The sequence below is a fragment of the Eschrichtius robustus genome, chromosome 9, assembly GCF_028021215.1.
Source record: "Eschrichtius robustus isolate mEscRob2 chromosome 9, mEscRob2.pri, whole genome shotgun sequence".
Lineage (NCBI taxonomy): Eukaryota > Metazoa > Chordata > Mammalia > Artiodactyla > Eschrichtiidae > Eschrichtius > Eschrichtius robustus.
The window spans coordinates 113,911,633-113,925,228 of record NC_090832.1 but is presented as its reverse complement, the minus strand read 5'-3'; the positions used below and the strand labels follow the sequence as shown (position 1 = coordinate 113,925,228).

At 36.5% G+C, this 13,596-nt stretch overlaps 1 protein-coding gene across 1 annotated transcript in view; it reads right to left on the bottom strand.

Moving 5' to 3' along the window:
- ADGRB3 (adhesion G protein-coupled receptor B3) overlaps positions 1-13,596 on the bottom strand; it is a 784,426-nt gene that overhangs the window by 34,257 nt on the left and 736,573 nt on the right. The window contains exons 23-24 of the mRNA XM_068550879.1: positions 9,437-9,535; positions 8,937-9,108 (exon numbers count right to left, since the gene is read on the bottom strand). Of these exons, the coding sequence (XP_068406980.1) occupies positions 8,937-9,108; positions 9,437-9,535 (271 nt within the window). The remainder of the gene's footprint in view (positions 1-8,936; positions 9,109-9,436; positions 9,536-13,596) is intronic.

Below are 13,596 nucleotides of genomic sequence, written 5' to 3'. Positions count from 1 at the left end.
GTTTCTGTTACACAGAAATTTGCATTTGGGGGAAAACACTAAGAAAGTATATCTGTTTCAGAAAAAAAATTCTAAGAACTAATGTCAGAAAAATAGGTACTTGCCAATTTTCCGTTTGTGCCCCGAGGCAACTGTTAAAGGAGCATGCACTTTATAAAGGAAGATAAATAATATGTTAGAAATGTTGCCTTCCAGGAGCTTGTCGCATGAATTTGTTTCAAATATGCTTCTGAACACCAGCATCTATAAAATATGAAAGGTGGCCCTTGGTAAAACGAAACATTAATTCTTGCTCACCAGCCACTCTACTTTCAGACCTTCGGAGTGCAGTTGTCAAGGATATTTTTGTCTGACAATGAAATACGGAAAAGCAACTCCTGTAAGTTTCTCTTCAAAATCCACTATCTGATTGCTTGAAGGAGATATAAAAGAAATCTCTTTTTCATAACACACACATACGAAATCGATAACCATAAACTACCAAACTCCCAAATATGACAATGGATTAAGGGCATTTCCATACTGGAGAATGATGTCAGCTACATGAATCAGTCAATGCTAGTCACAAGAAATATAAAACGGAAAAGGATAAAAACTCTACAGTAAATTCAAGGTCATTTTAATGGTCATATAAATGCCATGATTTAAGTGTTGGATTCTCTGACACTTTTAGTGCCTCTGTTCCTTCTAATTCAGAAAGATTTGCAGGAGAAATTCCTCTGTTTGATTAAAAAAAAATCTTAAACATGCATTCAGGCAATCTAGCTGAACTAACCTTAAATATTTATCCAACACTGACAGGGAAGCATGATTAGACTAGATTTTGTACTGTGTACTGTTATCACAGAAAAGGGTGTTTCAGGCAGGACAGTACCTGGAAAATGCATCTGCAGCTATTTGAAAACATTTTGATAACTAAATGAATGTTCTATCAGGTAAACAAAGAGACTTTTACCTTTGGTGAACTAATGTGTATTGTACTTCTGGAGAACAACTAGAAGTTTTAAAAAAGCTAGTCTACAAGGACCTTAATTCCGAACAAGGAGAAAGCATAAAAACAAACAAAAGACAGAATCTCGATCATGGCTATTGCATGCTGAAATTAAAATTTTCTGTGCCAAAAGTAGCATTTACAACACTGGCCAATAATAGTCTTGGTGTCTTTCTTGCCTTGTGATTAAGACTGAAGAAAAATAACTGTTAGAAGATTCAGATATTTACTATTTAAGCTCCTTAAGCTGACTGACTGTGGAGAACAAGTCACTTATTTGAGGTACCAATTTAATTTAAAATTTCTTTTTAGATATTAAAATCATTATACCTGAGTTCGTCCAATATCAATCATGTTTTAAACTTATGTAGGACCAGTAAATACAATTTTTAAACAAACCCGTCTAGAATAATTAAATATTTAATACCAATTTTGGCACAGTTAAAATCTAGATTTCAAAATGTCCTTTTTTTTTTTATAATACTCTGCCATAGATCTTTCACCTTGACGGTCAGACAGAGGGTTAAAAAGTATCGGGGGTGTAGCAAAGAATTGATATGTGAATAGCCCTGGAATATTTAGGAGACTTTAAGGAAACCTGGTATCATGTTGTGAAATAAAAAAGAGTGGCAAGAAACATCTCCCAAAATAAGGTGAGGTGACCACAATAAGCTAACAGGTTGTCTTCTGAAAGGATCCTGCCAGGCACCACCAACATTATCCCGACCAGATCCTGCTGGGGCTGCTCTAAAATCTCCTGAAAAAGCTATCAACCCTTTTCCTGTGGACAGATTCCTGGATGAGACCAGAGTTCAAAGAGGTCCACAGGGCGTGTCTCTCTCCTGTCCCTCCCCTAGGGACAGTGATTCGTTTCATCTCAGCAGCAGCCAGTGAGAGCTTCTCTGCTGGCCCCCGCTCCGAAGACAGCTGGCAATGCCACTGTGAAAGTCGGTGCCAGATCTAGAGATTGCTGGGGAAGAGCATGGAGCATTGCTTGGCACTGTTGCAATTTAGAGGAAGCTTCAGGAGAGACCTGCACTGTTTGAAACAGGCTCTGTATTCAGCTACAGACCCCAAAGCTTCACCTTTTAAGAAGACAGCTTTATCTCCAGTTTTGCTTCCTGACTTCCCAATTCCAGAAGATCATTTTAAGCAAAGAAAAGAAATAAAGTCACATTCTTGTAATTTTTTGAGACTGTTAGCTTGGGAGGAGAGGAGTTTCTTAAATGTTCTGGTTATTTTCTGAATCTAATATCGACTATTGTTTCTATTGATTCACATCTGTACAAATGGTTTTTAATTACATGAAATTTCATATAATTTCACCATTAAATGAACAAGAGTGTTGTCAATTTCATGTGTATAATACCAATTCACAGAAGCACCATGAATGACTACACACTATTAAAATATTATTTGACCCCTCTGATAGCAAAGGAAATGAACAAAAATGGTTTGTCATTTGCTATATGTTGAAGAGAAAATATGAACTTCGGTCCCAAATTTCAGTCCTAATGATTTTCTATCGGAATTCTCTAACACCTAAAGGATCTTTCACTTAGTCTCAAAATTGTCACAGCTTTTACTCTTTTTTGTATCAGATTTGGGGGTCCCATAAGCTGCCCCAGACAGCATTTCACATACATGATCTGAAAAAATGTAACACTATTTCTTCTGCATGCAGAAGAGAAAAGAAAGAAAGGGAAGTCATACACCAGATGCCTCCACCCATGCCTTCACTGAAGATACTTCATCTTAGCCTCGTGCCATCCATGTCAAGGCAGAAAATAAAAACTTAACTCATGACCTCTTATTACTTATATTAATTTTAAACCTTTATCCCAAACATACTCAACTTCCTGTCACCAGTTTAACACTGTTGCAAGCTGGGACCCTGGGGTCTGCAAAAAGAGAGAGGTGAGATTTGCCTTTCCATGCAGCCAAGGCACTCCGAAGAATTTTGGGTAACAGTAAGCCATGGCTGGGTGCTACCTGGCAGACATGCCAGAGTTTGCCAATCTCTGCCATGAGCTCTCTGTGTCTTCATTTGTTCACTGACGCCATTGTACTAATCTGATTTCATGCTTTTGTTAACCTCCTGTATGGAGTTGGAGAACCACACATGCAGATTAAGATGGATAGTAATATTCATGACATAATTGCAATTATGCTCCAATCAGGAAAACCTGATCTGGAGTGAGATATAAGACATATTTTACTGCCTAAGAGATGAGATGACTATTGAGTGAAGGGAGGCTGGTGATTTCTGGGGAAAAGTATAGAGGGCTTTATATGGTCCTTCCTTGGGTCCTGTCCACGCTCCTATTTAAAGGCACTCTCTGTGCTTCCTACCCTCTGTTCCGATTAAAATCCAGCTTTATTGCAGTAGCTTTAGCCATCCTCCCACTTCCAGACACACATTCTATCTTATTAAAAACAAAACAAACAAACAAAATCTTTAAATGTATTTCTTTTGAAAGCTTCAATTCAGCCCAACCAAGATAAAGCTCTTAGCAACCCACCTCACTCTCCCTTTAACCCAACTTCCCTCCGAGCAAGGACAAAACCCTAACGCTCCCCACCCTGGGCAACTCACTCACTCTCTAAAGTCTATTCTTCATGGCACACTGTGGCCTCTCACCAAGGCCGCGGCACACCCCAAGGAGAAAGCTCTAAAACATAACTTAGTGCTCTGCCCTTAAATGTCGTCAGTTCTGTCTTTCTCTTGGTGCTGCAGTCAGAGCCACTAAAAAAAAAATCTCTCCACTTGTTTTATGCCCCCACATGCCCCAGGTGGTCTCAGAGGAGAGTCAACTCTCTACCACTCACCACAGGCTTCATTTCTTGGAAGTCGTATGCCCGGTACCCTCTCTCCATTTTCCTCAACTTGAAACTTTCGCTTTCTTAAGCAGAACCCCGTTAAGTTCTGAAGTCTCCTATCACCCACTCCCCCATCTTCAAAACCCACTGAAGCTCCTGCTCCTCAGGGGGCTGTACAATGTACCTTCTTCCGTGGTCACGAGTCCTACCTAAATTCCCTGTAGATCAAGCTGGGAGATTCATGCAACTCTCCATCTGAACTTTTTTGTATGCGATACGACCTCTTTTCAAATTGCTCTCTAGTTATTTCACCACTACGGGCCTCATTTATTTTTTAAAATGATTTGGGGAGAATATTGGTTTTAGATGAGATAGCTAAGGAGGCTTGTCTGCTTCATATAGTCACTGGCATGTGTTTGGAAATAATTTTGTTTATCTGTATTTTTATGAAAACAATAAGACGAAATGGGACATTGACAGAAAAAAAAAATGGTGGAAGGGAGTGGGAGAAACAGAAAGAAAGAAAAAACTGTTCATGTTTATTTTAAGCATTTGCTACAAAATCACTTCCCAGGTTTGGATGAAACTTCTGGGACCTCCTCTGGCGGAGCCTGGCTCTCCTGTCAGTGCTGGGGAAAGAGAAAAGATGAGCTTGGCCCCTGTGACTGATGCATCCTCATATACCGATACAACAAAATTATCCATCTAAGTACTTTCCTTTTTCCCTTCCTCTCAGTGAAGGGGTTTTATTGTAGCCTATTTTGTGCTACCATGTTATTATTTTACCCCTCCGACATCAAGCTGTCTGACTGTCTTAGAGCCAGGCACAGCCAGAGACAGGAGAGATGAGAAGAATGTACAGGCACCAGGAAAGTGGTTTCCTAGCAACAGGAACTATTTCAAAGCTTTCATAACTCTTGTGCAGTTAGAATTTCCATAGCAATGTGGAGAATAGTAAATAGTGGCTATGTCGCCATGTGCCTGTTGCAAATGAATTCTTCTCAAGAAATGATGGCTAAATGAAGGAAGCACCTATATTTGTTCTGTTAGATCCTGTCTCATTACGTATGACACGTATTAGTTTCCAAGATCTAGGTTTGTTGCTGAAAGTAAGGTGTTGTGATAAATCAGATGATGGTTTAATTTTTTAAAATATTCTTATTCCCTCTTGGTGTTTTCACTTCTGTCAGTGACATCTGCTAAAGCAATTCAAAAGAGAAAGGGGCTTCAGAAGAAGACCCTGTACTTCAAGAACACACATTTTATGAAACTGAAATATTAAGATATCAGCTCTGGAGGTCACAACAAACTGCTGGTCAAAGAATCAATTTGCTTTTTTAGAAAAAAAGTGAAATATAATTGAGTTGAGATGGTAGTAGGGTGATCCTTTCTCCTTCCCCTCCTGACGTGAAATAATTAAGGTTTTCTAATTCGACCCACTGAAAGCAAAGCCACTCTTAAAATGGATGAAGCCCCGCACACATCACATTCAAAATGCCACAGTTACAATGTTTCATTTCTTTTCTCCTTAAACTGCAAGGCTCTCTTCCCCTCTGTGCACACCCACCTGCTTCACAGAAGACTGTAAAAGTCAATATGGGTAAAGCCTTTTTTTGTTGTTTTATCTTTGACTTTTTTTTTTTTTTAACATCTTTATTGGAGTATAATTGCTTGACAGTGGTGTGTTAGTTTCTGCTGTATAACAAAGTGAATCAGCTATACATATACATATATCCCTATATCTCTTCCCTCTTGCATCTCCATCCCTCCCACCCTCCCTATCCCACCCCTCTAGGTGGTCTCAAAGCACTGAGCTGATCTCCCTGTGCTATGCGGCTGCTTCCCACTAGCTATCTATTTTACATTTGGTAGTGGATATATGTCCATGCCACTCTCTCACTTCATCCCAGCTTACCCTTCCCCCTTCCCGTGTCCTCAGGTCCATTCTCTACATCTGCATCTTTATTTCTGTACTGTCCCTAGGTTCCTCAGAACCATTTTTTTTTTTTTTAGATTCCATGTATATGTGTTAGCATACGGTATTTGTTTTTCTCTTTCTGACTTCCTTCACTCTGTATGACAGAATCTAGGTCCATCCACCTCACTATAAATAACTCAATTTCGTTTCTTTTTGTGGCTGAGGAATATTCCATTGCATATATGTGCCACAGCTTCTTTATCCATTTCTCTGTAGATGGACACTTAGATTGCTTCCAAAGCCTTTTGAATTCATATTGGATGAATCATTAAAGACTACAAACAACCATATTATGTTAATATGTATCAAAAATACACAGAAACAGAAATATGCTTATCTGTACCCAGTCCCTTTCTAAATTGAAGGAAATATTCCTTACATTGTTTATATACTTTTAAGAAAGAAACAGACCAGGGAATTCCTTGGCAGTCTAGTGGTTAGGACTCTGTGCGTTCACTGCCGAGGGCCCAGGTTCAATCCCTGGTTGGGGAAATAAGATCCCACAAGCCGTGTGGCACAGGCAAATAAATAAATAAATATTAAAAAAATAAACATTTAGCTTAGGTGCTGGCATACAGCAAGAACACCAAAAATATTAAACAAATAAAAAAGAAAGAAAGAAAGAAAAATCCATACAAATTATCTTGAATTATTGTGATGAAAATATTTTAAAGTGAAGAAAGCAGTAGAGATAAAACTGTATTCCTAGCATCTCCTATGGGATTATCAAGTAGATTACTAGATTTGAGTCATTATACAGTATTTTACAGGTAGCTATTGAGTTTATTTGCTTTGGTCTATTTTTATGAAATGTTTGTTCACAGGAGATAGCAAGGATATGGAAAGATGCCTTATTCTCCTGAACTGTGGTTAATGCTAGGGCAGTGTGATCACAGGTAATATGAGATAGACCCATTGCTGGTGTCGGGCAACACACATTTAGAAGGTCAGAAAGAATTTCTATGAATTCAGCGAGACATCCTTATGATGTGGTCTTTGGGATTTGCAAAATTTAAACAGGGTTCTTTTGGTTTTTCAGTAACAATTTCCACTGAGGAATTCTGAAAGAGACTTGCCTATAACTGAAATCTGCTCTGTGTATTTATAGCACTGTTACAGGGTATTTTTAAGGGTCAATGAAAAAATACTAGATATGCAAGTTTCCATTTCAGTGTTGGAATGAGAGACATGACACTCTGCTATTAATTTATCAGCTATAAAATTATTTAATTTGAACTAATCATTGAAAATGCAATAATAACGGGACCAATATCCATATTCTTATTCCCAATTAATACAGAAAATATATATTTACAGACACCTATTTAACAGAAGCATTTATTATATGATTTAATTACCCTTAAATCATGTTTTTGATAATTATTAGTCCAATTAGCAAGTATGGGAAAGTTCTGATGGAATTGAATTTTTGTGCCAAATATTTTTCTTCATGTAAGCAGCACAACTTTGATAATCAGCCAACAAAATATCTGTCACTTTAAAACCTGAATATTTTTATCATAGCCCAAGGCTTTTTAGAGAGCTTATTTCTGAAGAAAAAGAGAGGCTTATTTAGATTTGGGACATTTTTTTCCTCTTTAACACCTAAAGTATTAATATCTTCTGAAAATCTCATGCAGATAAATCATGGATCTTGCTTACAGCCCACACTATTCATCCTTAATCATCAATCAAAAATGTACTATGTGTCTACACACTTTGAACAATTTTGTTACATAAACATATTAGAGATAACATTAACATATTAGAGATAACATTAGCACAGCAGACTCTCAGGATAGTTATGGTTGGAGAAGAACATAGCTCAATTTCTTTTTTAACTTTTAAGCAACTTTGGTCTATAGAAAATTCAACACTTGGAAGATTTTTAATGCTGATATTCTAGGTAGAAATTTGTGATGTCTTGGTAATGAAGAGCTAGATCAGATTTTTTAAATGATGAAATCCCCCCTTCCCCTTGCAATGTGAAGTCATTCTTCTGTTTTCATTGTTTTTCATCATACGATGTTCTTGGAATACACATGTGGGTTTATTGCTGACATCTGTATTATACTAAAGTAGCTCAGAAATACTGTTCTCCTCATCTGGTAAATGAGGTAAAAACCTGTGCTTACCTTCACTCATCACTGTGAAAGCTATGGGATGTATACTCAGATGCTCATGTGTCTTTTTTCAATGTGCACATCATAATAAAGTTGTCAAACAAGCTAGATAATGCAAAATGACAGTGGAGACCATCTTCTCAAAATTACTAGCATGGCACTGTGTCACTGTGTGTTTTAGTCACCACCGTCCCCAGAGTAAATGCTCAAATGACTCATAAACCTTGTAAACACTGTATTGGTGCTTGCAAGCACTCAGAATAATCGTTGCACCAGTTGGAAAACAATATTTTATCCCTAAACAACTCAAGTCTGAACTCCATCACTGATCTGGATGGATTTGGTGCAGGTTAGTGTCTCATGAAGGATGACTTCTTTCCTTCACTGCTGCCAACAAACCTCACCAGGACCTGGAGAAACACTGTGATTATAGACCTACAGTCCTTGGGGACAATTGCTGCCCAATCACGCTCCGCTGTGTCCATTTTTTGTATTTTCTGAGCATTGACATCCATATCAAAATCATCCCCTTTGAGTAACCTTAACCGCACCTTAGTACAGAGACAAAAGAACCCCTCGTTCATTTTCAACATTTTCTTTCTAAACCAAAGTCTGTTAAGTATGAGGAATGGGGTTATGCTGTGTGTAGAAGCATGAGTTAAGGAACAGGTTTAAGAAATACCATCACAATTACATTTTACAGGTACGCTGCCCACCCTCTTATCTACACCTATGATTTCATAATAGCCTCTCTTGAACCCACTGTCCCTGGCTCTTGGTACCTCTGGTTGCATTTTCCCTTGCATCACCCCATCTGTTTTAATATGTCACTTTCAGAGTCCAAGGAGCCCCCTTGAACTTTGCCTTAGCATTTCTCTTTAGCGTTGACTCCCAAACGATTGTCTTTAGAGGAGACCAGCTTTAACCTGAAGATCAAGTTATTAAAAGAAAAGATCCTATTTGTTAACATGGAAAATACTCCTCTAAGTATCATTCTTCTCTCTTGCAGAATGATCTTTCTCACCTCTCTCCGAAGAATGCAATGGACCATGACGATCACAAAGCCTTGCAATGAATCAAACACGGCAAAAAGTATTTGAAACAAGATGGAGCGTTTGTCTGTCATGGCCAGAACTGCAGACATCCACGTCAGAGCCAGAAGGGGCAACACCACACAGGAGCTCCAAAGAGACGCCCTGTTGGAACACAGAGGAAGCGACATTACGTAGCTGCACGTACGTATGCCCCAGGCGATAACCATACCCCAGTTCAACAAAGCATTCTTGTAGGTGGCACCAAGACATTAACTTGGAAACCACAAAGCAGATAACATTCGATAGTTTTATTTAGGTTTTGGTAAACAATCTCACAATAGTTACAAAAGCCGTTGCAAACTATAAATATTTAAGTATGCTCTTAGCTCTAATATTAGCAAACACGATTTTTTTTTTTTTCCATCGTAGCATTTTCTCACATGCACGGTAAAAGATTTGTCACAAGAAGATGTAAATGATTGGGACTAACATGGCGTTACTGGCGGTGGTGGCTGACAAAGCTGTTGTTGAAACTACTCCACACTTGGCACATTTGAGCGTCAAACCGCTATGAGGCTCACTCATCTGACTGCAAACAAACAGAACACCCACAAAAAGAACAAAATATTGAATTGTCACCAAAAAAAAAGTTGCCACTGCAAGTTAGCTTTTAAATACGATTTCATGCAGAAAAGTATATTTATCAAAGAAGAACGCTCTCGGTCGTGTTAAAGATGCATTTACACTACACATTATTTTTGTAACATTCACCGCTTAATAATATGGGCCTTTGTTACATGCAAAGCATATTTCCATCATTTACACCATAAATGGCCCTTGTGTCTACAGATCAAAGTTGCCCAATACACTGAGTTAAACCAAAGCATGTGTTTGTGTGGACATACAGTGAAAACCCTTTATTCAGACCCTTGATAATCAAACAGGTAAGGATTCCTAGCTTCAAAGATTTTCAATGTCACTTACAGAAAACACATAATATCAATTAAACCCTTCTGAAATGTACACATGTATCTCAGAAGTCCAGTATAGGGAGCTATGTATTTTAGGCTTTTAGTCATTTGTGGAAGATGTAGCTTTTATCTCAACATATTCATATTTGGAAATTTCTTATAGCATCAATGTACTGTCTATATTTTAGGATGATCTGAATATAGGGGCTGATGAAATTTGATGAAATATTAGTTGGTAATAAAAAGAGTGATAGTTTTCTGCTTTAATAAAACACATTTAACATAGTCACCAAGTTCAAAATATTCTTTCTGCACATTTTGTCATAGACTCCAACCTAATAGTTTTTAAATGATCTATTCAAGTCTAGAGGATATTGCAGGTAAATTCAGATTCAATCTACTATCTCATAGAAGCAAAGTCACACTATGTAGAAAAACTTGACACATTTTTCTTTAGAAAAAAGTCCTTTGAAAATGACTGGTTTTTAGAAACCTATCGTTTTAGGAAAAAACAAAAAAGAATTACTTGAATCAAATTTCAAAACACTTTGAAATAATTTTCTGTGGTCTCTTGTCCATTCCCATGTGATGTTTATGCCTAAAATATAGGTTTGCCCAGTAGGTTTTTCATAAAAATAATATTGTGGTGGGCCTGTATTACCATGTGTAAAATAAAAATGGCAGAACAGAGAAAGTCATAAGGGGCTCCTAATTCAGAAAGTCTGGTTTCTTTCAAAGAGGTGCCTTCACTGGTGAATTGCACTTGGATGAGATGATAAATCTGGAAGCTATTAAGTAAATTGATCCATAGATCCCGTGAGAAAAATCAAAGCTCTCAGAGTTAGATATGGGGGTGGAGAATGATCCTAAACCGTTCATTTTACTGTTTCAACCCAGGGCATATGTACTAGCCACAGGTGTCCAGACTTTTCCAAATAAGAAGTAATAATAGTCTACCCAGTTTGGTTCATGAATGCCCCAATGGCCGATGTGTGTGAAACTGCTCCCAGGAGAAGGCCTAGACCAGTCGTCTCCACAATATATACTTTAAAATGGTAGATGAGAAAGTTCCATTGCAGAAAAAAAAAAAAAAAAGAGAAAATGAAATACTTTACTTGAGATGTTCTAAATAGACACATGTCATTGTATCTTGTTTTCATTCTTTCCAACTATCATTTTATATGTGTTGATATTTGTAATAAGTTCCCCCTTGGTAAATACACTTTATGTATTAGAAAAAGTTAATCTAGTTTGGGTATTACAAAACTTATCAAACTATTGTACTATTATTTAAATATTCATTCACTCATTCTTTTATAAATCTTTATTGAGCATAAACTATATGCTTGGCAGTTTCTAATAATTGATGATAAAAAGAAGAAAGGAAATAGAAGAAGTAGATAAAATGGGAGGAGGAACATCTTGGTACCATATTTGATTCTAATTAAATAATAATGTTTCAAAAGAAACACTTGTTTTATATATATATATATATGTATATATACACAAACTGAAATGGTCAATATTTACAATTAGGGAGATCAATTGTTAAGTTAATCAATTAGCTTCCTGCCCAATGTTTCTTTAGATAATTCTGATTATTTGTTCTTCCCTGAAGTCTTTATCACTGGCCCCACTGCTTCTCTGTGAACTAAAAATTAGCTGCAAATACTCATATCTTCTAAAAAAAGATATTCAATCACACTTTGGAATAGAGAGCAAATTTCAATCTTTAAGCTAAAATAATGTTTGCTATTATAGAAAAAAAATTTTAAGCCTAGAGTCATTAATTTGTTAATAGTGTTTTTCTGCTTTGAACAGTAACAAGCATTCTGCTTTTACAACTTGTATTAACATCATTTCTATTTCTCCAGGAGTGGCCTTTGTACCAGAAAAAAAAAAAAAAAAAAAAAAAAAAAAAAAAACCCAAAAACTGTTTGACTCAATTTTTCCATTAAAACAGGTGTAACTTCTAATGATATTTTTAGAAATAAAGGTTTAAAAATTAATATGTAGATTGAAATGGATAATTTCTAAATTCATAATATGACAATGTTGTCATTTCTCCTAAACCTATGTTATCTCTTACAAAGAGCTCTGTGAATCAAACTGGATGTTACGTATAAAATAATCAAATGAGAAAAAAATTCTGACTGAGTTTACTAAATCCTTAGCATTAAGCTCATTCTGATAATCTCGTCTCTTTTTCTGACTTCAGTGTCATGAATGGTGGAATGATGGATGCTTGATTGCCAGAAGTTCAGGGTCCTTTGCAAGCAAACTGTCCAGCTTGGTTTCTTCATTTCACCCATCATAACAATAGCCACCAACTGCTGAGTGAGTGCTTGCTATTTTCTAGAAATTCTAATGAAAGTTTTATACACATTGTATTTCATAGACTCTATTATGAGGCGAGAGTTATTATCCCCATTTTACAGTTGAGAAGACTGAGCTGCAGAAAGATGAAATAACATGCCCAAAGACACACACAGCTAGGAAACTGAAGAGCTAAATACTGAGTGTGGCTTTCTCTTTTATTTTAAAGCTTTATCCTAACCACTAACCCACTCCATCCCCCAATTAAAAACAATAATTATACAAGTCTGCACCACTAGTGGCAGAACTGAGTTTCTATATCCAGTAACCAATATGAACAATTTATTCTAACATGATTAATCTACGCAAGAAATAACTGAAGTAGCTATTGCTCCAATTCTAACCATACGTCAGACTAATGAGTAATAGTGTGACAGTTTCAAGTGCACATGGTATAGAAAGCTCAGTGTCTGTACAAGTTCAAGTCTGCCTATTTCAAGTTGCTTTAGAGATTCATCTGAAGTGAAGACAGTCTCTAGATAGGAAGTGATTCCCCCTCAGAAAGGAGCCTACAATGATGTTTATATTCATCACTGTAAGTTCTAATGCTTGATATGAATGATATCCAACTTTATACTGAAAGCCATTAAACCTAGTCTTTTACTAGGAAAAAAAAATGCCTGGACTATCTTGTCTTATAAATCATTACATAGATTATAAATACACAAAGGACTTGAAATTCCCACCAGTCAGTGATAAAATACTATGCCTATTAAATAATACATAAATTATTAATGAAATGAGAACAATTAAGGGTTACGTTTTGAATGAAAGTACAGTCAAACAGAAAGGAGAAAGCTATAAACTTTTTATAAAAAAATGATACAAAGGGAAATTCAAAGGCATTAATATTTCATTCAAGTTTTTACAAGTTTATATGAGCTAACAATATAACCTTAAAAAGCTGCTATCAACCTGCTCATGAAATGTTATTAAGTCATTAGATATGGTGATATTACAATGACAGTAAAATTAAAGGAGATGCTTTTCAAAATTTTATAAGTGGTTAAAATGTGCAAGTGACAATTATGAGTAACTCTTTGTAGCAAGTTATAGTGAACATGTCATAAAAATGAATACATATGATAAGAATAGTGTTTCAGCAGTGATTATTTCAAGTGAAGACTTTTTCAGATATATACAATGAATCAAAGAAAATGTAATATTTTGCCCTCCTAAGGTTTGCTTGTCCTGATTCTCTTGTGTCCCATACTGAAATTATGTTCAATCTACCCTCCTGTCCTTTGTGACTAAAACTAGGAGGTCTTTGGAAACCCTCACCCAAGGACAAGCATTTCAAGGC